The 24,049-nt window shown below is 39.7% G+C and overlaps 2 protein-coding genes across 2 annotated transcripts; both read left to right on the top strand.

Moving 5' to 3' along the window:
* Positions 1-3,739: 3,739 nt before the first annotated feature.
* Positions 3,740-14,876, top strand: si:ch73-364h19.1 (uncharacterized). Its single transcript, XM_022202349.2, has 5 exons — positions 3,740-4,308; positions 4,749-4,858; positions 7,667-7,759; positions 9,630-9,791; positions 13,867-14,876. The coding sequence occupies exons 1-5, from the start codon at positions 4,155-4,157 to the stop codon at positions 14,035-14,037; spliced, it is 690 nt and encodes a 229-aa protein (XP_022058041.2). The 5' UTR covers positions 3,740-4,154; the 3' UTR covers positions 14,038-14,876.
* Positions 14,877-17,829: 2,953 nt separating this feature from the next.
* si:ch211-120g10.1 (butyrophilin subfamily 3 member A3) lies at positions 17,830-23,596 on the top strand. Its single transcript, XM_051940849.1, has 10 exons — positions 17,830-17,983; positions 19,537-19,609; positions 20,070-20,168; positions 20,835-20,936; positions 21,031-21,165; positions 21,246-21,383; positions 21,465-21,516; positions 21,597-21,623; positions 22,603-22,629; positions 22,710-23,596. The coding sequence occupies exons 2-10, from the start codon at positions 19,550-19,552 to the stop codon at positions 23,264-23,266; spliced, it is 1,197 nt and encodes a 398-aa protein (XP_051796809.1). The 5' UTR covers positions 17,830-17,983; positions 19,537-19,549; the 3' UTR covers positions 23,267-23,596.
* The last annotated feature ends 453 nt before the right edge of the window (positions 23,597-24,049 follow it).

A 24,049-nucleotide genomic window follows, 5' to 3' on the forward strand; every position in this document is an offset into this window, starting at 1 on the left:
ATTTATCCACAATGTAGTTCTACTGACCTAAATATCATATAACACAATTAAAGTAAAATATTTGCTCATTTTTACTGCATTTGTTGCTGTGTTGGGATCATGGAATTTGGTCACCTTCTCTTGGTAAAGGTCATTGAAAGGGTCAAACATTTAAGGCGAAGGTTCCCAACCAAGGCCCAAGATAATTTAGTTAAAAGAAATCATGTGTTTTTCATCCTTCCTTGGGGATTGTTTTCTTACTTTTTTATGCTAAAAATCCAAGAATCTTGCCCATCTCTGCTCCACAATATGAGCACTTCATGTATATGTTTTGGGAAGCAAAAATGTAATATACCTTAATTTTCAGTCCTTAGAAGTCAACATTCTCTTATAGTTGTCTTTATAAAGTTTATTTTTGCTTCAGTTCTGCAGTTCCCCGGATAGCCTACTTCTACAGACCTATAGACAAGGGGCATATGCAAGACAGGCGGATGACAAATTAAAGGAAAACCCAACATAAAATTTGTCGCCAGAAAAGACCCACATCGTGATTATATCAGCATTTTTTTCATACATGACAGAATGTGTTGATATCATGGAATTTGTTCACTACAGCAAACTCCTTGATCTCCTCTAATGTAACAGGCCTCTTTAGTTTTGCAGGAAATGTGTAATTTCCTATATGTTGGCAAAACTTGTTTGATCATGAAACATTCCCTTGTAGTCTTTTATACTTTATTCAAAATACTGCTTTCATCATATTTATGTAATATATCATGTAAAACAAAAACATTATTTTTTATGAGAACTTGATTTTTACCTAATTTTACAGTATTTTTTGTTCACCTTAGCTGGGGGGCTATTACAGTTCTGTTTTTGTTTTTTCAGTGCAACTTCATAAACTGCTCTATATGACTCTGCTCTATGCTGCTCACCTGTGTTCAGGCCTGATAATTTTGATGAAGTTTTGTTTCTCATCAGACCAAAATAATTCATTCTTTTAAAGGTGGGTAATCTTCAGTATGCAGAGTTAATTTCTCTCGGCTGGCTTTATGATATAATGATGATATGAAGTCAGATATGGCGCATATGGCTAACGTAGAGCTCTTGCACATTATTCCCTGTTTTTACACTACCATTGAAAAGTTCAGGGTCTCCCAGACAGCTTTATATTTTCCATGAAAACTCACACTTTTATTCACTTGCTAACATAACTGCACAAGGGTTTTCTAAACATCAATTGGCCTTTCAACACGATTAGCTAACACAATGTAGCATTAGAACACAGGAGTGACGGTTGACGGAAATGGGCCTCTGTACGCCTATAGATATTCCATTAAAAATCATCTGTTTCCAGCTAGAATAATCATTTACCACATTAACATTAGACTGGATTTCTGATTTATTTAATACTATTTTTGTTGAAAAAAAGTTTTTCTTTCAAAAATAAGAACATTACCCAAACTTTTGAACAGTAATGTTCAAAGTTGATATTATTAGTTAAAGTTGATATTTTTACTTGAAGTTGCTCTGAATGAGCTAAAGTTGCTCAAGATTAGTAAAAGTTACTTTACATTAGTTAAAGTTGCTCTGTATTAGTGCTCTTAACGAGTTAAAGTTGACTGGACATCATGAAACAATGAAAGAATGTTCAGTAAACGATAACAAACAGTGAAGTCTTAGACCAGAAATCAAAAGTCAGTAACAAGTCACGCATGGGTGACTCAGAGAGTTAATGAGGTCGTTGATGCTGCTTGTGGAGTATTACCTTATTCCTTCTAAAGGGTTTGGAGAATTTGGAGGACATTTCTGGGGACTGGCCCATGTCATCAGACATACAGAGCATCATGTGACAGATTTCCTGTTGCAGCTTTCTGTCTGAAATGATATCTAAGAAGATAAATGTTGGAGTTGTGGATATACAAGTCAGGGCAATGAACCTAATGGACAAACAGCAGCTAACAGCCAGTTCTTGTCTGTCCCATTCTTATCATTTAAACAAAGCTGCATTTTAAGGTGGCATTTTACAGTCACCGGTCAAAGGAGAGTCTGTGTGCTGGTCACACTGTCAGATCATTGTTCTATAAAGCCTCACCTGCCGGGGTGTTGATTAACTCAATGGTTGAGAATTTGTCACCAGTTTAACGGCTCAGAGACCTTTTGTGCACAGTTGGTTAAACTAACCCCTTTGTGAGTAACAGGATGGTTTGAACTGTTTTTTTTTTTACAATGTGAAGGTCATTTGCATGATGTTTTCATATGTTTGTTCAGTGTAGGATAGACTGTGTATAAATGTAGATATAATTTCTTTGAACATTTTACTGTTATTTTATCAATTAAAAAAATACACAATAATATCTCAGAAATAATCATTATTTATGTGTTTAATGAAAAAACAAACAAACAAACAACAACAAAAACAGACCAAAATTGTAAATAATGTCTACATCAAGAATCAGTGTTTGAATAAATAGTAACTCATTCTTCTTAAATGTTGGACTTTAAATGATACCATTTTAAAACATATTTAAGTCAGCAAAATATACAGCCTTTTTCGAGGTATTTGCCATTATTTAAAGAACAACTATATATATATTCAGGATTTTAAAAAATGCTCATTAATATATCACTGTTAGTTTACTGATTGCCTATGTTTTGTTAATTTGATATCTAGTAAAATCATAAAAAAATATTAATTTAAATGACAAAAAAACTGATAATGTTTACACCAAACAGTATGCAAATGCATGACAATGTATGACTGTAAAATTATACAGTTTTGCTGTATTTAAATCAACTAAAGCGTAATTATTTCAGGTAAAATTTAATTATTTCACATGCGTTTTTGAACTTTTAAAAATATTTTTCTGGCACTACTGAGGCCAGATATTCATTTATTTTTTGTAATACTTTTTTGCTTGTTTTTGTTTTGATTTTTGTATTTATTTTAGCGTCATTTGAGTTCACTAAATAGCAATGAAATTATAAAAATAGATTTAGTTTACATGTCTATTGTAAAACAATATTGATGACCTAGAGCTGCAAATAAATTAGGTAAAATTGATTTATTTCACAGATATTTGCCATTATTGAATGTTACAGAATACTACAATTTTTTATTTTTAAAAATATTTTTCGGCCACCCTTACTGTCACATAGTCACGCAGTTCTGTTTGTTTTGTTGTTGTTTTTTAAAGTTATCTGAATTCACAAAATAGCAATAAAATGTACACTACTTTTTACTTTTGCATTACTAAATGTACACTACTTTTAAAAATAATAATACTGCCAGACATTCATGTTTTATGTTTTTTTAATATATTAAAATATCAGAAAGAAATACAAAAATAGAGTGTGAATTTGCATGTCTAATATAAAACAACAGTAAAGACTTTGAAGTGTCAAAAAACAGTTACAATATTATTCTTAAACAAATTATTTTTTATAAATTGTTTGTACTGTTTTTAAACCTCACAGTAAACTGCTATTTTTTAAACTAATTTTTGGCACCCATGGCTCCAGTTTTTTTTACCGTGTTTTTTTTTACGTTTTTTTTCTCCATGTACCATGTTTTTTCTGAATTCATCAGAACATTTGATCACACCTTTCTCTAAATTTTAGGATAAGAAAACGAAAATATTCTAAATGTGCAGCAGTTTTTTGAAGTCATGTGTCTCATAGTTGCCATCCATGAATACTAATGCTACATTTTGGCTCTTTGTGCGCACAGAAACGCTCTCTGGACGGGACCCCTGCAATCTCCGGGGTAACGGGACTCTAGCTCAGGCATCCAGTGAGTTAACCTCCGGCTCTGGATGTCATGAATTAGACGGTGGAGGAAGCAGCGGCTGTCTGCTTGGAGTTTCTGTACACAGATCGAGCCTGACATTGCTGTTTTATGAAGCCTCTCTGCGCCTGGACTCTCCTCTGCACATGGAGGGAACCAATTAAAAAAATCCATGTCGATTAGCCTCGGTGATAAGTGTGCGTCCGGCCGGTGCCAAGTCCATAAACCAAACCCTGCTGCGACGTCACGCCGCTTGGAGAGGGGCGTCAGTGCGCCTTTTCATGCGCCGTTTACCGAGTGGAGAGAGTTTGGACTTGCAGAGCGCATGTGGACTGTCAGACAATGAAGGGGAGCGACAGAGCTGGACTCCTTTTCTCGCAGTTCTAAGATGATGAGAGCCTTCGCGCTGAGGCTGGTGAGCTCTGGAGGATTTCTGAAGGGAACACTAACAGTTTGCACAGAGGAAATGTCCACAACTACAAGTCCAGACATCCCCTCCTCACAGCTGACCTCGGACCAGCTCACACTGCTGGCTGCCTCCTGTAAGTAAAACCTTAAAACTGTCAGAAAAAGATATAATTTTAACCATATCATTCAGAGAGAAACATCTGTCTGAATGCTGCTTGCTGGGTATATTTGCCTTTCATCTGTTCATACTGCAGCACTGTGATAAGGGTTGTAGATACATTTTTTAATGCTTACAGTTAATTAAAATTATCAGGTTTGTTCTTGACAGACGGTTAAAGCAAAAGAAGGAAATTACACCTTCAAGTGTTCAAATAACAGAGATAAACTGTCAATCAAAACGACGCCTGTCCCATTAAAAGAAAAACGTAACCAAACTTTTACACAATGAAAAGTACGTGTGTGACGTTCTTTTACAAGTTAAGTTGTTCTGCTTAAGTGGACAACTTGAGAAGAAACAAAGTGCCTGATGAGGTGTGATGAAGTGACTTTGTCCGTCTCTCCTGCTTTCAAACAGTTTCTTCTCTGGTGTTCTTTGTGGTTATTGTGGTGCTGCTGTTCATTATTTACCGCAAGGATTCTCAGTGCTGCAAGCTGCGCTCCTATCAGGGGCCACATGCAGATATGGTAAGTCCCTTATAGAGAGAAAAACAAAAAGTGTCTTTTGTGTTGAGTTTTCTCTTTTAAAAAGTGACCTGCATGCTCAGAGACGCCACCCATCGCAGCGCCATTAAGAAGTGTCAGAATGAATTTGCATGGCTGTGGCAAAAGGACTAGAATAAACCTGATATGATCACGGTCCGGCAAATGGATTTGCATCAGCTGAACTAGCTGCCCTCCAGAAATATCTCAGAGTACCACACTAACTCTAATGGAATTGGACACAATTAGCACTCACCACGCATATTGATGCACCGATATAATTAAATCACTGCAAATCAAACGTTGGCAAGTGGAGCAAACCCGCCTGATTTTTTTGTAGGTGATTTTTGAGCTCATGTGACATTTTACATCACTATCAGTCTTTTTTTTTATAGCTGCTTCACCTCTAACGGTGCATATCTCTCCATCTTTTCCACATATCTGCTGCTGTAAGGCTGCAGGAGGTGGTGCAGGATGAGGTGAAGAGGAAATGTAAACAGTCCAGAGTGGTAACTTATCATTGGATGCCCATTCTGTCTGTTTCCTCTTCCTGACTCTTGTCTCACCTCCATTAGTCCCAGGAGTGAGGTTAGAGTGTTATCTTTGGATTGCAGAGACACAACTCATAGCTCCGCTCCTGTAACAGCCAGGAGTCTCTGTGGTTTTAATGGAGAAGTTCTGTTCTCCCATTTAAGGAAAGAACAGACCGTTGCGCTGGTACAAACTGGACATGCTGACCTCCAGTTACAGCTGATAAGACAATGCTGGCTGGCATACCGTACTGCCAGGTCATGGCCATAAACTACACGTGACAGACTGTAAACAGAGTAGTTATGAGATAGTTTTTATGGTTCCTGCATTTAATTGTGTTGAGACAGTAGTGAGAGAAGGTGGAGATCATTCCCTCCAAGAGGGAAACGCACACAAACTCTCCTCCATTGTGTTTCTGTGGAACTTTCCATGTCTTCAACTTCATAGTCACATACCTTTCCCTGCTTCAGTTTGCTCCATGAATAGTGTTCAGACCCCACTGTGGGTGTTGGGGACACAAGAGGGACAATGGATCTCCTTTAGGATGTGGTGGTGAAAAAAAAAAGTGCACTGCTGCTGGGTTCCTCCCCCGACTTCAACGCTGATTTTACACGGTTGTGCTTTTTCACACTGGTTGAGTCAATGGCAGACGACAAAAGCACAACTCTCCTTTTCTTCCTCGCTTTGAGGACATTTCTTAAAAGTACAAACCAGCGAGAGAAAGTGACCCTTGACATCACCTTTTTGGCCGTCTGCCTCTGAAATGATGTGAGGGTTATGGCAAAGGTCGTTGGAGTGCGTCATTCAGAGTGTGAGTGATGTCATTGTCACGAAACTGAGCTGGTGGACCCGAGCAGAGAGCCACTCAGCCAAGACCTGAGGAGATGTAAAATGATTTTATTGGAGGGGATGAATAATGGCGGATGGAGAAAGCCAGGGTGTAGGAGCGGGGGTTCTGGGCAGGAGTGGGGGTCCAGGCAAGAGTGGGGGGTCCAGGCGGGAGTGGGGGTCCAGGCAGGAGTGGGGAATCCAGGCAGGAATGGGGAATCCAGGCAGGAATGGGGAATCCAGGCAGGAGTAGGGGTTCCAGGCAGGAGTGGGGGTCCAGGCAAGAGTGGGGGGTCCAGGCGGGAGTGGGGGTCCAGGCAAGAGTGGGGAATCCAGGCAGGAGTGGGGAATCCAGGCAGGAGTAGGGGTTCCAGGCAAGAGTGGGGGACCAGGCAGGAGTGGGGTTCCCGGACAGCTGGCTGCGTGAAGGCAGGAGAAAAACAAGGTTAAAATAGGGCAGGAACTCAAACAGAAAATGTCAAAGGCTCGAGAGCAAACCGAACTGCATGGTTTCAGGTTCAATACTCTGGCAGGGAGTGGAAGGCTGAGCCGGTCTTTATTGCAGAGGTGAGTCGTTAGTGAATGATTGTCAGCTGTCCGGGAGCCGTGCAGGTAGTTGATTACCTGAGTGGAGTCAGCTGAGAAGCTTGACTCCACTCAGGCACTGAGCTGTAGGGGGAGAGACAGGGCAGAGGAGCGGATGGGAGACAACCAGACAGACAGACAGACAGGACAGAGGAGCGGAACTGTGACAGTCATTGTTGGAACCGGCCTGGGAAAATGATAAATCAATTATTTTAATTTGTTCCAGTGTAGCTTTCTGCTGCCTCCAAGGTAGCAGAAACCTCCTCAGTATAAGTAGCTTCTTGCTGGATTTAAATCTCAGTCGGACAACAAATCGACTTTCTTATAATGTCGACCCAAATGACAAACAAGGCTGTAGTGTGTATTGGAGTGTTCTCGTTAAGAGGTACCTGCTACAGCTACAAGGGGAATAGAGAGACGCTGAAAAGACCACACGGTGCGGTTTGTTGCTAAGGGACTCTGATGACACAGTAGGACATCACATTGTTCTCCACACAAAGGAGACTCATTTAGACCCAAGGCAATTACCTAGTTTTTCTGGCGGCCTTTTTTCAGGATCCTTGCACCTCATACAGTGAGACATTGATGGGGCTTGTTTTACAGGGGGGTGGGAGTTGGGAAGAGGCACGGAAATCGGAGGGTGGTCTCCTTATTGATTAGATAATTTATGGTACGACTAAAGCAGCCAGTGCCCACAGTGATTAAACAAGGCATGAAAATTGGTCAATTAGGCTGAAATTAGTGCATTTCTGACTAATAGGATGTAAACTGATAACTCATGTAATACAGAAACAGTTTAGTTGATGTCTGGTTCGTCTTCTTTTACAGTCAGTTCTGTTTGTTTTGCAGGATGCTCCTCCTCAGTACTACAGCAGCAGGCAGACGCTGGTAGGATCAGCTTGTCTCGAACAGACTCACATCACAGATGACAGCGACACTCAGGTAAGAGTCCAGCTGTGCGTTGACATATTGTGTTATCGAGCTGGACGAAGCATCAGGATGAAGACGGTATCTTTTTACACATTCTGTACAAAACAGTTGACTGGACAGTAGGGACTGACTGATACAGAGAGTTTATTGGTGATCAAGAAGGCCAATAACCAATATTTAGACACATTAAATGTAAAGTTTTAAAAGCAAGTGATAGCAGAGAACCTGTCATTCATAACTAGCCCCCTTCATTAATAACTGATTATGTAAAATAGCTATAGAAGTGATTGAATTATCTCCTCTGTTTATGCGGGATAAACTGAGGTCGATCAGTTTGTCTCCTGCTGTTTTTCTCCATTTTCTTAATCTTTCTAAATCACTTATTGCCTACTAAGGTCCATGTCTTAAAGCATAATTTATTCATTTTTTGCAGACTTTGTTGGCTGCAATCTAACTTAACTGCCTGCTGTGAGTGTAGCCTTAGCCACTAGTCTAGCCGCGCTAGACAACCCACGGCAACGAATTTAATTCTCTGCCAGGGTGGGTCTAGTTACCCTCCATAAGGCTCGAGGTTGGATGCTCCTAAAACGGGCTCTTCTGGCCCTTCTGACTCTATACTTCATGGTGACGAATCACCATGAAGTGTAGAGTCAGAAGGCGGGCGTAACTAAGTGACAACAGAGGCGTGACGATTCTGACAGAAACAACCGGAAACAACTAGCCTAGCCGCGTTAGACAACCCACGGCAACTAATTTAATTCTCTGCCAGGGTCGACAACAAAAACGACAACAGTCGTTGAGCTCCATTCGCACCGACTCTGAATAATCTTTCTGTTAACATGTCTGTAATATACTTGAGCTTCACCCATTGACTGTATAAATAAGGCTTCACCGAACTACTGCATCCTCTGATTTCCGGCGCTCTAGGAGCCTATTCGTTGCGCTGATTGGTTTTATACCTACCCAATTGCTGCAGAGTGATTTGATAGACAACCTTTTAGCCCATCTCCCTCCCTGTCGAGCATGCCTAGACCCTTGCGTCTTCAGAGCATGGGTCTAGCGCGGCTAGGCTACTTAGCCACTGTAAGAGAAGCTAATTTTGTGTTTTGTGGCAACGTCTTTTGTTTCTTGTTCAGTTTTTGCATTTCCTATTAGAGAGACATTTCTAAGATCACAGAGACAGACAGAGAGAGGAGGCTGCATCAGACCTGAAGTATTTAATTTATCAGTAATCGGTTAATAAAAATATTGATACACCAGGTCCTCGATTTACGATGTCCTCAACCTATGGCGTTTTGTGGTTGCTATCTCCCATAAATTTATTAAGAAAGTCTTGTTCCATCATTCTGATATATAGCATTTATGCTGTTAAAACAAATTTTGCACGTGAACTAATTGACGGGTAGAGCGGATAAATACGTCGTCACGCTGCGCTATAAGGCTTTGTTGGCTTTGTTTACATTTGCCGGTTGTATGCCACAATGAATTGTGCTGCATTCACTTTCTTTCATTTGTGTTGTTTTTTTTGGAAAATTTTTGCCCTTCATTGTGGCTCCCAAGCATAAGTCAGACTCTTCTGATTGCAGTGGTTCGAAGAAAAGGAAAGCCATCTCCATGCAAGTGAAATTACATATAACGTTATTTATGTATTTGAATTCCGACTTTTGGCACAAATCTCATTACGTTGCGCTGTAGGAATGAAATCTCAACTTAAGTCGATGACCACCTGTACTGATAATCGTGAAAATGCCAGATATCAGCCATGATAATCAGCCAGGCTGATAATTGGTCTACCCCTCACCTCTGAAGTCTGCAGCTCACTAGTTTTCTGTTTCAGTGGTTTATTTTTGATCCTTTCTGGTTCATGTCATGTGTCCATCAGCTGTTCTACGTTGGCCTGCCCTCCAGCTACAGCCTCCCCACCATGGATCCCCCCCTGCCGAGGCTCCCCTCCTACGAGAGCGTCCGAAAGAAGGACCGCCAGAGGCAGATCCACATGATGATTGCTGACCGCTTCGGCCTCAATGGACCCATTGTGACTGAGGTAGGCTATATCAGGCGTGTGTCACAGCAACTGACACAGACACTTTGACAATGAAGCACTTCAGGTGGTTGGAAACAGGGAAGATATTTTACTCCTTTTATAGTTTCAAAGAGTGTTGATGCTCAAACACATCTGCTTATTACTGAGGCCTATCATTTGTAGTTCCACAATAAACTAAGATAATAATAGTCTTTCTATTATTACTGTGCCGTCATACAATATTGTAACAAGACCCTGTACAAAGATTAGATTCAGAGAGCAATAAACCGGCTGCACTATCAGCTCATCTGATGCCTGCCGTTGGATTGTGCTGTCGGCCGCGCTTCAAGGTTTTACCGTGTTGATCTTTCGCTGAGCTCTTGGTTCACACAACGCTTGAGCAAACAAGGTAATGAGAAAAAGGCACATCAAACATAATTAAAGCCTGCATCCAGAGTGCAAACAGTGGGCAAGAATGCAGCTTTGTGCTCCTGTCTTCTACTGTTTTCTCCTCTCTGACCTCCCCTCCTTTTCCCTAATTAAACACTCCCTAGCATGACTGCCCATTTTCTACACACATATGGAAACACATTCACATACACTACTGTCCAGTGATCCCATTACTAGTCGCTGAAAAGCATCTACCCCTCGGTTGAACTCTTTGAATGATGGCTTTTTGATTTCCTCGTCTGTCCTGCGGCCGGAGGCAGGATGGTTGTAAAACTCTGCAGCCTGGTGTGTGTCAGGTGTAGGTATGAGGGATTTTAGGGTTGTTCTTGTCGCCTGAGGGTCCCCAAGCAATTAAAAGATAAGAGGACTCAGTCAGGGGAGTGTAAATCTGCCAGATGTGATCAGAAAGATAATGTATTTGAAAAGAAGCAGCAGAGGAGGGGACAGATTAATTGGTAATGTAAATAAAAACAACTTCTACTTTTTTCTGGGATAAATTCAAAGCCTTTCATGCCTCAGGATGTTCTTAACGTAATACCAATCACAAATAACATTTTCTGTCTGCTGACTTTTAATTGTCACAAGCAACTTTGTGAATGTCACTTTCAGAGTTTCTGCCTTAAAGTGTGCTGCTTATTTTAATGTTTCAAAAGACTTCACATCCTCATATGAGACAGGTGGGCTATCCCAGCATCACAAAACATTAGCTAACATGACCTATGAGTTCCAACAATGTTTCAAAGGAAATATCTTAATGTTCAAAGGTGATTTCTCAATTAAAATAATGAAATTGAAGGTTAACAAAGGCATGTTTTAATGTGTGGAACATTCAGATGATTTTGGATGTTTGGAGGAAGTTGTTGGATTATGTTCCATGACAACAAAGAACTTTAAAAAATGTTGTCACGGTGTTACTGAGACCTACGATGACAGAATTTTGCTGATGAAGTGTTCCTGTAATATTACATATTAACAAAGGTACAACATTTTCCCTGAAGTATTCTGAGGATGTTTTTAAAATGTCTCTAGCGAATTTTATCCTGCCTTTAAGAAGAACATTCTGGGAACTAAAAAAAAAAAATCAATCTGAAAACATTACTAGAACTTTCTCATATTGTTTTTTTTAACAACAAAAAATCTGGCTGGACTTTAGCAAAGTCATGAAATGCTCCTCAAGTCTCCCAGAGGGTTCTGAAGTTGGTAGTGAATCCACTGTATGTCATCTATTTGTGTCTCGTTACTAAATGAAACTCAAATTCCAATTTTCTGTCTGTCTTTAACCATTTCCCTGGAGGCTACTGTCTTATTACTCCGCCAAGGAACGACAAAATTGTCTTGGTTGACATAAATAAGCCACTTTTTTGAAATGACACAGTTTAAATTTCTGAGTGGCAGGGCCAAATGTGGCCTTAGTTTCCATCATTATCATCACGATTGCTCTGTCAAGGAACACAGAGGAGTTATGTGACGATCGCTGTCTGACTCAAAAATGGACGGATTTAGGTGAAATTTTTAGGGAAGGTCCAAAATGACACAAGGAACAAGTGATTAGATTTTTGCAATGATGCAGCTTATAGTCTGGATCCAAGGATTTGTTAAAGATTTCGGTATCACTGCGAGACTGCGGCATGGCGTTACTGCAACTATGACAACAAGTGAACACTACGTCAGCTGTCTGCTGACAATCACATAATAACCAAAATCAATTCAGTTTTTATGTCAATTGCTATGGCATTGTACTGCCAAAAGCAGTGCTTTCAGGCATTCCATGTTTTCTTTTCTGTCTGTTTTAGTCACCTGATACACACAGGAATTACTACTTGGTTGTATTACCATTGTTTTTGATGATTGCGTCTTAGCATGCTCTCCACAGCTCCTGACATTGTTCTGCTGTCACAGCAGTCCATTCCTGTTGCACAAATTCAAACAAATTTAATTTATTTTTGGGCTCCATTTTGCGTTTGATGATATTCCACAGGTTTTCAATTGGATTTAGATCTGGTGATTGAGCAGGCCAAGGTATGGTTCAAATGTTCTAGTTCTCCGTCCAGGCTTTAACTGACCTTGCCGTGTGGCAAGGGGCATTGCCTTGTTGAAAAACAGTCATTCCCGGCCTTCTCGGGCTCTTTCTGCATGGAGTTTGCATGTTCTCCCTGTGCATGCGTGGGTTTTCTCTGGGTACTCCGGCTTCCTGCCACAGTCCAAAAATATGCTGAGGTTAACTGATTATTCTAAATTGCCCGTAGGTGTAAATGTGAGTGATATTGTTTGTATATGTAGCCCTGCGACAGACTGGTGATCTGTCCAGGGTGTCCCTTGCCTTCACTCCAAGTCAGCAGAGTGGGGCTCCAGCACCCCCGCAACCCTAATGAGGATTAAGCGGTGTATAGATAATTGATGGATGTCAAATAGGACATAAAGTACTCTATAATCAGATGCATTTTTTGTCATGTTCATTGTAATCTTCAGGCAATATACCTTTAGTGGTACCAGGCATTAAAATAAACAAGAAATTGAAGATAACATTTCCATGACTGGATTTTTAACTTTGAATGGGAGCAACTGTAATGTAAACAATTTTCCCCTCAGGGATCAATAAAGTACTTCTGATTCTAATTAGAAAGTTAAGTTTTGGTAAACATGCGAGCAAAGCATTCCTTCTTTACACATTCTGTAGACATGGTTTTAATTTAGCAATAATTCAGAGTCAAGTATTTACTTTCCTTTTCGCTGTTTTGATCCTGACTTCAAATATGAAATATTTGGCTTTTAAGCTGCTAAATGTTCCAGAAAAATGTTCTAGACTCGCCAGCAAGTTGCTAACTATGTCTGTCTGCAGTTCATTTCAGCAGCTACTTGCTACAAAAAACCCGAAACAATTAAGTTGTACATCTGAAAACAATAACAATAAGCAGAAAGCTGCTTGAACGCTCCACAAAGCTCAGAACTGCAAGTTAATTCGGTAAGAAAGACAAATCAAGATTATTTTTTTCTTTTTTATGATTTATAGCATTCTAAACTTGTTATAATGTTATACTAAACTACTACTACTACTAAACTAAAAAAACACATTTTTGAGTTGTCTTTACTTCTTGCCATAGTTGTGCTATATTCATAGAGGTGCAGGACTTTGTATTGCAGTGAAAAATTTGACAGGAGCATAAAAAACAAGCAGAAACTGCTACGAGTTCAGAGGGTTAAGTCTTGTTTTGTTTTTTTCTGGGCTGAATGAGTCTTTGTGCCAACCATTCAGTTCAAGGATTTGAGAGTAATAAACACTACCATTCAAAAGTTTAGGGTCATTTAGAAATATCCTTATTTTTGAAAGAAAGCATTTTTTTCAATAAAGATAACAATAATCAGAAATACAGTCTAGACATTGTTAATGTGGTAAATGACTATTTCATTTTGAAACAACTGATTTTTAATGGAATATTCATAAAGGGGTACAGAGGTCCATTTCCAGCAACCATAACTCCTATGTTCCAATGGTACATAGTGTTAGCTAATCGTGTTGAATGGCTAAGTGAGTTTTCATGGAAAACATGAAATTGTCTGGTTGACCCCAAACTCTTGAACTGAAGTGTACATTTTTAAAAGGCTGATCTGTTCAGTAACCTGCCTCGTTTTTCGACGATTCCTGCAGCCTCCTCCGACATACGAAGAGAGCATCCGTCAGTCTGTGGAGCTGCCGTACAACGTCCTCTCCTCCAGCCTGGATGTCTCCTCGCCTCCGAGTTTCTACACCAACACAGCATCCATCAATCAGATGGACGCAGCTCATCCTGTTGACTCAGACACTGTTCTACCTGTGTGAAAGAAGCGTCATAGATTTCATGCAGATGAAGTTACCAAATCACATGATGTCTGTACAAGCTGATCCAGATACCTCAAGATTGTTTTTATTGAGAAACGGCTAATGTTGATCATGAGCTGAGGAGCGACCAAAAAGAAGCTGCATCTCTTTGAAGGGAAGGACACATTTGAATGTTAAAACCAAGCTCAGTCGTGCAGATTACGAGTGGATCTTCCTAAATGAAGGTGGCTGGTACATCTGGAAGACCGCAGGGATGAAGAGACTAAAACAAACCAAAAAGGGAACCACTAATTTCTTTGTTGATTACAGTGATGTAGACTGTATTCTAATCATGAAAATATTTTTTTTGTTTGTTTTTGTCTTTTGCTGCTTTTCTTCTTTATTTTGCTGTTTCTGAATGAGAAACGTCATTGTGTGGTTTCAAAGAGAACTGCTTGATTATGAGCTGCTGTTGATCGATTTCTTTACCCTGCTGAGGAGGCGCCTCTCTGTTCCAGAAGGAGGGGTTCAGTAAAAAAAAAAAAAAAGGTGCTAATGAGAGTGCCTTTCACCAAGTTAAAAAAGACATTTATAACAAAAAACTTTCTTTCTTTTTTTTTTTATACCACATTGCTTCAGTTGATTGTTGTCTGTTGAGGCAGATGGACCTCTGTGAATTTTTGTTTTTTGTTTCGAATCAGTTATTAACTGTAACTTTTGTAACCGTGTACACACACTGTATTTTTTGTTGTTTGTTTTGTCCTGCATATGTCTTGTGTTGTATTTATTAAAGAAAACTGAGTGGCATCATGTTATTTCTCTGTGGAAGCAAATGTAATAAATACTGCTATTGCTTTGTTGATGAGTTGTTGCAATTACAAAACAGCTCCTTATGAATCTTACAGCCCAGAACAAGTGGATATATGAGTTTAAGTGTAAGCGTGTGAAAGACAGAAAGGAAAAGTCAGAAAAAAAATGAATAAGTAGAGTGTTATCTGCATTGTTTATCCGAAACTTACTTGAACTTCTATTTGATTTTTTCCTTTATTCAAGCTCTCGTCAGCTCTTGAAGATAACATTTACATACAAAAAGGAAGTGTATTGAATTGTTAAAGTATCAGGCATTTGTCTCAGGAGTCAAAAAAATGTAAACTGACAAGAATAATGCTATATGAGCTTATTGACCTCAACAGTGTTAGACTTTTTGATATTGTTGCTAGAGTGTTACAAGGAGTAACACTCTTGTCCCATATATATTTACTCTGCCAAGGAACACAGCGTAGTTTTGTGACAAGCGGCATACATCTGTCTGTACGCAACATTACTCAAAAACGGAATAACAGATTTCGATGAAATTTTCAGGGAAGATCAGAAAGGACACAAGGACCATCTGATTAGATTTTGGCAGTGATGCGGCTTATAGTCTGGATCTACATATTTGTTTAATATTTCTGTATCATTGCAAGATAGCAGCACAGCCTCACTGTAACCATGAAAACAAGTGAACGCTAAGTCAGCTGCCAGCTGACGATCACGTGATGGCGATGCTACTACAAATCGACCGCTCTGGACTTGTCTGGACTTATATGACAATACTGTGCTCTCTGAGTACTTTTCTTGTTGCAATAGTACTCAATTACACCATGAGGCATGCACTGGAAGGTAAAAGTGAAGAACTCGGTTTCAAAGTTCAGCGAAGGAGAAGCAGGCGAGTTGCACCAGTTGTCATTACAGATTTCATCTTAGCAAATGCCCTGATTAAGGAGGAAAATGGCGAAGGCTCAAGAGGGGTAGAAATTTCTTTTGCAAATATTGGTTTGCATAGAAATGACAAAAAAAATGAGGCTATGTGACTTAATGTTAACACAGACAAACAACTAGCCACCAGAAAAGGAGAAATTATTTCATGGGTTGAGGACTCTGGTACCTGGGATCATAGATCAGCTCTTCCAAGCAAGACATCAAGATCAGAAAAACATTTGCATTGGCTGGTTACCTTGTCAGACATCATGATGAGGAGGCTTCTAAACTGGTCTTTTGGGAGCCCACTGGTGGAAAAACTAACAGAGGAAGAAAGCCTATAAATTACATGGACTGCTTGTGCAAAGGCACTGGTGCACTGACGACAAAATGAGATCACGCTGTTAATGACAGGTTGCATACGCTTGGGGGGATCGTTAATTCTAATGTCTGTCCAAAGTGACCTCGACTGGCTAAACACGTTTCCATGGATGTGTTTGTCCCAAATATCCCATGAGCCTAAATCCCAATAGGTTTGTTGTTTCTATACAATCCAAAAAAACTTCTGTTATTTCTCTGTTTTAGAGAGTCCATTTTTCAGGTCGTAAATATTCCACAGAAAGGAGGACAAAAATATTGGGAACTATTCAATTAAGATATTGAATATCAATCTTTTTATGATAACATTTAAGTGTAATCAGCAATATCTTAAAGAAATAATATGTTTGCTCCTGGTTTGACTAAAATATATATTTACAAGGAAGATTCAGTCATATCAAAATTAGGAATCTGTATCAGCATAAACAAATAACAAATAATAAAAGCTCACTGTTAGTGTGCTCCTGGTTTGACTAAAATATATATTTACAAGGAAGATTCAGTCATATCAAAATTAGGAATCTGTATCAGCATAAACAAATAACAAATAATAAAAGCTCACTGTTAATGTGAACAGATGCAGCCTGACAAGCCTGCAGGAAATAGACAGTCCCATCCATCTGCTTTGACTAAATAACAAAAGTATTAGTGTCTGTGAATATCTGGAATTTCCCTAACAAAACATCCCACAGACTGTGATCGCAAGGAGTCAATTTCTGGTATCATTATCTAATTTTAAATATAGTTTTTGGCAAAGTATTAAGTCTTACAGATATTTTAATGGCAGAATATTGTCTGGTAACATGTCAGCACACAATGGGAGTTATAATCTTAATACTATCTAAACGCCCTGTATTTTGACTTTAGTGCTGTTTCAGTCACATGTAATTAAAAAAGCAGTGATCAAAGAAGCAGATGGACAATTCTATCACAAGCCTACCAGAATATTTGGCAAAGAGATTCTTAATGTTAATTTCCTGGTGAAATAAAGGTTAGGTGAAACTTGAAGCTTAAATTTAAAATACCATCAAGTCCTGTCACCTCATTGCTGAACATGTAGAGTAAACCGGGTGAGAACAAGATTTATTTTCATTTATAAAATATGTATTTAGAATATAATGTATGTACACAAGAAGAGTCCTTAAATTAACAAATTCAGAGGGCAATTAAATCACAACAGACTCCAACCATTGATTTCTTTTTAAAAAATATATATTTTTGGTTAAATTAATTATTAAACCTCCATATATTCTCACATAGCCAGCCCTCTCTCCAGCACTGACTTAGTGCTGTGCAGTCCAGTAGAACCTACTTTATATACAAATAAACAAAGAGGCTTATTTTATGTGGCATTTACCTCAAAGGTCAACTATTGACCTTTGCATGGGCCATAGAACATTTAATGTATGTGGTTGAATTCAAGCTCATTTTATCAAGTTTAAATAAGTTTAACTGCATGTTTTGTTTGCAACAATGACTGTTAAATATATGTAGTGGAGTGAAAACACAATGCTTCCCTCTAAATTGCAGTAATGTAGGCATATAAAAGAATAGAAAGTGGAAATAATCAAGTAAAATGATGGTGACATTTTCAGCTAACGTTAACGACTTCATGATTACAGCCTGAAATCAAGTCCTCACCAACATGGCTGCCAACTGTGTCCACTGACGTGTTGCTTTCGTCACTAACGAAGAAAACCGAAGCTCCCCGAGCACCCGACAGACAGTCTGGTATGTAAACAAGGTCAGACACTGCAGCATACAGGCCAAACACTTCTGGACCGGGAAGCTACTCGCTTTTAAGCGAAGAGGAACCCCAAATAACTTCACCGGAACTCTGAGGAAAAAGGTGAGCTGCGCATAAAGTGCGCGTTTTGATTCGCCATGTTGCTGTGCAGGACGCACTGCAGAAACGGATTATTTGGCATTGACGACTATAAATGTATAAACATGCCACTCTGTTGCATGCACAGCAGCAGAAAAATCAATTTGCATTGCGTGGAATGTATATCATTGCGGATATAGTACAGATTTGCCGCAAAGTCACACAGCAGGTGCGTGTTTCCTTCATGCGCAGTCATCAGCTGCTCTCGAACTGGGTCGCTGTCTCACTGCAAAAAGCTGCATGGTCATGTTTTCTCACAGCATGAATGAATCCTCTCTTCATAATTAGACATCTAGTTTAATTTGAATGGCAAGTTACCAGAATTAAATGTGTATCTGTTCTGTTTGGTGTAAAGCTACATATAAAATCATCATATTAAGTATATTTCAGGTGCAGGATACACATACCTGAATGCCGCAGCTTGGTGGAGCTGCTTTAAAACTGGGCCTGACCAGGACTGCCTATAGTGTGATTCATAAAACTGCAGAGAAACACAATTTCTCAGAGTGAAGTGGGGTGACGTGCAAGTGCAGGCTTTGTTTAGGGCCAGTGCGTTTTCACCCACTTCATCCTCAGTCTGGGTCTGTGTGAGAACCAGTTCAGACTGGTCATCCAATCTGCCAACCAGACACACACTGAACTGGGGTATTTTTCTGACGAGGGAGAGGGAAAAAAGAGTGTGGAAGGCAGATAGGGAGCATCACCAAGGACATGGTGAGACGGGCAGCATGCGAGGCCTGTCACGTTTCACACTGAAGCCTTAACTGCTCCCGTTAATCATCACATCTGGTGTCGCCTCTAATCTATGAGCTCCTCAAAGACTCTGTGGCCGAGATAATTTGACTGAACTTGTTTGTACATCATTTATGTGTATTTTGCCAGTGACAAGTGATTGTGATCACACTCAGGTGTTGTGTTTCCTGTGCTGAAAAAAATCATATTATTGATATTGCAGTATAGCAAACTGTCATCTACAAATCACAAGAGCTGCAATGTTTTGATAAAATGTGTCACAACATACCATAACAAATACCTATAAATCATGTTCTGCAGTCGTCATGCAAAGCAAAAATCCTACCTGCATTTTAATTTTAATTTTCGTGGAGAAAGAAATACAAAACATTGCGACTCATTTTGCAGTATCTCTCAAGGTAATCAGTTTCATTTTGCATGTCATCCTGTTATCCTGCTGCCATGTGAAATTTCCATCACGTGTTTAATGATTTACGTGACACACTGCTGTTTTGGAAGTAAACATGAGCAGTGTTCCAGTTCAGAGGTTGCCTTCTTCTGAGGAAACTGACAACAACAATGCGTCCTTGTTCACTCGTAGTAATATCTCATTCAGGCTCATAAAAGTGGGAAAGCTTAACCAAAAAGTTGCTCTGAAACTGCTGTGAAGTTTGAATGTACCTGAATAATCCTAAATGCGTTGTGTGAATGCTGCAAATAGTCACGTTTTTAAAAGCAAAACTTTTAGGTGTCTAAGGCAACATCTTTTGTTTCTTTCACCCTAGGACGTGAGCCAAAATGATGCAGTGTTTTCACTTCATGGTGGAGCCGGCCAAAAACTTCACGGCCAAGATAAAGGTAACACAGTTTTTTGCTCACTTGGGTAAAAACATTGTGTGTTTAATGTTCAAACCTGTTATTCTCTTGACAGAAGGTTTTTGGGTCACCTTGGTGCTTAAGTAAAAACAAGACAACATTTTTCTAGCAGCACATGACTGCTGGCATTTATCCCCCCCCTGGTTTAATTTAAACCAGAAGAGGAAAGAGCTGCTGTATGCAGGGAGGTGATGAGATGAATCCAGGCAGAGAGTCGGGGTGGGAGGGAGTCTTTCTTTTCTGCTGACAGGATCAGAGGCACGATGTGCATTTTGATCAGGCTAAGTGACCGCCTCCTCTCTTGATTGACCTTATTACTTTCTAAAGCACTTGTGAAGCAGCACTAATGTCCTCTGAATGTCTTTTTTCTTTCTTCTAAAAACTCTCTCCCTCTCCAAATAGTTTCTCACAGAAAATCCTTTGCTTGTATTTTCCCTCACAGGAATCGCACAAGAGAGCAAAGAAGGAGAAGAGGGAGCCTCTGGATGAGGATCAGCTGTTCATTGTGGATCTGGCTCGAGACGTCAGTCGAGTGTGCCAGGTACAGCATCTAAGGACTACACATGAATCACATATTAGTGTAGTTTCTCAGGAGTCATGGGATTATAAATAATTTAAGATAATGAACAAATTTTTCCTAAAAACAGAAAAGAAATTAAACGGTATTGGTGCCAAACCACCGTTTTGTTGAAACATTTAATGTCAGCCAAGTGAAGAATATATTAAACTTGCTCAGCAGTGAAATCACAGTTTTTAGGTTAAAAATGAGAAGTCATGAGTCTCCCAAAAGCCCTCTATGGTAAAAATCTAATATTTAATCTTGTTGAAATGTTAATATGGTGTTTTTATATCAAGAGCAAAAAAATGCAATCAAGTGCCATAGCTGCAGTGTACCGTACCGATGACACACATATTCAGGTTCCACTTCAAATATGTATGACTTAATTATTCTACTACAAATTACTGTGTAGCATAGAGGAGTTAGAGTGTTTGAGCAGAGTAAAATGTAAGCTGGTTTGCTGAGCTGCAACGATTAAGTCATTTTAAGGCATTAAGTGGTTTTTTTCATGGAAAAAAGTTGCAAATGTGTAATCTTGATACACAGAGGTGAGTTTTTAGTGTTTTAATTGATGATCAGGGAGGCATTTTAAGTCTTTGTTCCTGTTTCTACCTACACTGATCCCATATTCTGTTCTCTCTTTGGCAGAGATCAGCAGTTCTGGAGCACATCTGGAACCAAGATGACACCTGGCCAACTTCTCTCTGCAGGAGCTTCATCCTGCAGTGGGCCTCTATGCTGGAGAGCAAGGTGCTCATCTGAGGAATTTCCAGGAGAAAGTACAGGAGCAGAATGCAAGGTTTAGTGGCACATTCACTAAATAATATCATCTGTCTGTGTGCAGAAGAGGCCCATGCAGACTGACGGCTGGCCAGAGGTGGATGGAGACAAACACCCCGATCTGATTAATGAACAGGACCTGCTGCAGGCCAAAACTGTGATCCTCAACTGGATCAAGGACCTGAGAGCTCAGCCTGAGGTGGGACACTCAAACAAACATTTCACCTTAACCTGTTCCTTCAAGCTACGCACATTTTATTCACATCGATCATCCTGCAGCAAAGCGTGTGGCCCGGAGAACCTGTGGCAAAGGTTCTGGAGGACCTGCAGTCAGCTTGGCGTTGGGGTCGTGTTCCCAACCTGCTGACTGCTATGGAGCTGGTGATGTGGACTTTAATGTTACAGCGACCTGATAAGGTAGGAGTCTGCTAGAAGTCTCACAGTTTTAGTCGTTTTGTATTATCCGCAGTTCATCAGTGACGCCTTCTTCTCCTGCAGGACACCATACCGCAGCAGTGGCTGTTGTGGAAGCAGAAGACTCAGAAGACCGGTTTGTACATCAGAAATTTAGCAATTTTGTTGTATATTTTGAAAATGCCTCTTTCTCATGAGGTTATTATCTCCCTCCAGGTGCCATATCATACATTCCCCAACCAGGTGAGTTTTATACTGAAAGTCAGCATCCACACTGAGAATCAGGAAGTAAATTATTTATGAAATAGAAGCACTTCACTGGGTTTTAGTTATATCTTGGCAGCTTGCCGTCATAATCAACAGTGAACATCCATACCATGATGGTGGATAATGTGCACAACCAAATCTATCAAGGCAAAACAAAAAAAAAATTCAACTTTTCAGCCTCCAAGCAAACATTCATTCGCACAAAAAGCAGATTTTAAATACAAGCAAATATGACAGTTGCGCCTGAAGTTAGTTTTCCTGTGCCCAGGAAAAATATAATAATGAAAGTATGCAATATGTATTTACATTTTTAATTACACTAATTTTCCAATATACATTTTTAGGAGAGCAAAAAATAGACTCTATTTATACTTACTTATTTATATTTACTTTTAGGTCCAAATGCTGGGTAAATTTAAGTTTTGTTAGGTTCAATATTCTTGTGTTTTTCTCAATATCCTCAAAACAAATTTTCATATTCAGGCTGGTATTTATGTCATGTTTCATAATTTGATAGTTTTAGTATTTTATACTTATTTATTAAATTTAGTCATCATTTCATTCCTTTTAAAAAAAATAGCTTTTTACATTAATAATATATTCATTATAATTAGTATACTGTGTGTAATGTATTATTTTTTTAATTTATTAATTTATTTCATCAGGGAACATGCAATTAACCTAGAACATATCTTTTATTTATCATTGTTGTTTAAAATATGCAACTTTTATCTTTTTCCTTTTCACTTTTGCTATTTTGTTGCAGTTAAATTTTTTTAACATTCTGTCTTTTGTTGGTTGTTTTGAAAGCACTTTGAATTGCATTTGGTTTGTTAAAAAGCACTATATAAATAAAGTTTAATTTATTGATTGATTCCCAACACAGCATTCTGATTCGTTAAAACATATTGATGCATTTGCAACATCAGACAAACATGTCTTTGTTTTTCTGCAGTGTGGGACTGGATTGCAGATGCTGCAGGTACAACATTGACTTTCATCAGTGTTTTAATCGAGGTAATCAACCTGTCTGGTAGGTAAAACCTTGTTTCTTTCTCTCAGTGGAGGTAACTCTGGATCTGGACACCGCCAACCCTGATCTGCTCATCACTGATGAGAAGAGGATGCGCTGCGGCTTCGAGAGGAAGGATGTTCCCAACTACCACCAGCGCTTCGACGGTTGGTGGTGCGCCGTCGGAGTGGAGGGCCTCGACTCCGGCCGCCACTACTGGGAGGTGGAGGTGGGAGAGCGGGACTGGCGGCTGGGCGTGGCCAAGGAGTCGGCTCTAAGGAAAGGCTTCAAGTCCCTGAACACAGATACGGGTTACCTGACCCTGCGGCTGGAGAGGGGCACTGAGCTGAAGGCACTGACGGTGCCCTTCACCGCCCTGCCGCCCGGCCTCATTCCCCGCAAGGTGGGCATCTACCTCGACTACGACAACGGCCAGCTGTCCTTCTACGACGTGGACAGACACCTCCACGTTTATACCTACAACGAGATCTTCGCTGAGAAGCTGTTCCCACTGTTTGGTACCGTGGAGATCATCAAGGATCTAGTGATCAGGTCTCCAGCAGCCAAAACCCAGTGTCTCTGCTCCACGTCCTGCCTCTGGGGTTGAGCTTCTCTGTCACCTGCTCCTTTAAAAACCAAGTAGACATCATTATAAAGTAAAACAAACCAGAATCGCACAGGAATCCTGATGTAAAAGACCATCATTGTGCTATTGAATAGCTTCACTATGTGATCACTCTGTATGCTGCTGCAGCTGCTTTAATGTGATTGTTGCACTTTCTCACTATAGACTTACAGTGCTCCCCTTTGCTGACATACATAATGTATTTTATTATCTTTGAAAGGTAACCAATAGTGTTAATGTTATGTACCGTGCAATATTAATCCTGCAATGACAATGCACTTATGTGAATAATAAACCAAATCCATGTGTTAATTTGGGGTCTGTTTATTTGTAGAGGAGTAATTATAACAGGAATTAAATATGTAAGTCACTAGTGATCTATATCATCACACAAAAGTAATAGGTTGGTGGCAAAGAGAGAAGTCACTCTGAAGATTGAAAGAGAAAACTTAATAGATAGGTGAAACAAGAGAGTAGTTTAGATCCAGCCACTAACATCCTTTTGTCATGTGTTTTGTAAGCACTACAGAAAAATGGTGTTTGCTGTCAGGCATCAGATTAAACCACAGTTTATTTCCAGAACGAGCGGTATGAAAACAAGGGCATGTCCAAACCTTCAAGCTCCCCTGAGGGCTTTATAACCCAGAGACCTCAGAAGCTGTCTGGTTGCCTCGACACTTTCAGAAGTGACCTAAATCTTCAACTCAACTAGCAGTCGGAGGCAGTGTTCTCAGCATGTTTAATGTTCTTTTTATAGCTTTTGAA

The sequence above is a fragment of the Acanthochromis polyacanthus genome, chromosome 21 (genome assembly GCF_021347895.1).
Source record: "Acanthochromis polyacanthus isolate Apoly-LR-REF ecotype Palm Island chromosome 21, KAUST_Apoly_ChrSc, whole genome shotgun sequence".
NCBI classification, from domain to species: domain Eukaryota; kingdom Metazoa; phylum Chordata; class Actinopteri; family Pomacentridae; genus Acanthochromis; species Acanthochromis polyacanthus.

Excerpts from the sequence above, each read along its gene's own strand:
- si:ch73-364h19.1 (XM_022202349.2), top strand. The coding sequence starts at position 4,155 with ATGATGAGAGCCTTCGCGCTGAGGCTGGTGAGCTCTGGAGGATTTCTG. Across the intron at positions 4,859-7,666 it reads AGGGGCCACATGCAGATATG|GATGCTCCTCCTCAGTACTA; the intron begins GTAAGTCCCTTA and ends TTTGTTTTGCAG. Across the intron at positions 7,760-9,629 it reads CAGATGACAGCGACACTCAG|CTGTTCTACGTTGGCCTGCC; the intron begins GTAAGAGTCCAG and ends TGTGTCCATCAG.
- si:ch211-120g10.1 (XM_051940849.1), top strand. The coding sequence starts at position 19,550 with ATGATGCAGTGTTTTCACTTCATGGTGGAGCCGGCCAAAAACTTCACG. Across the intron at positions 20,169-20,834 it reads ACGTCAGTCGAGTGTGCCAG|AGATCAGCAGTTCTGGAGCA; the intron begins GTACAGCATCTA and ends TCTCTTTGGCAG. Across the intron at positions 22,630-22,709 it reads CTGGATTGCAGATGCTGCAG|TGGAGGTAACTCTGGATCTG; the intron begins GTACAACATTGA and ends TCTTTCTCTCAG.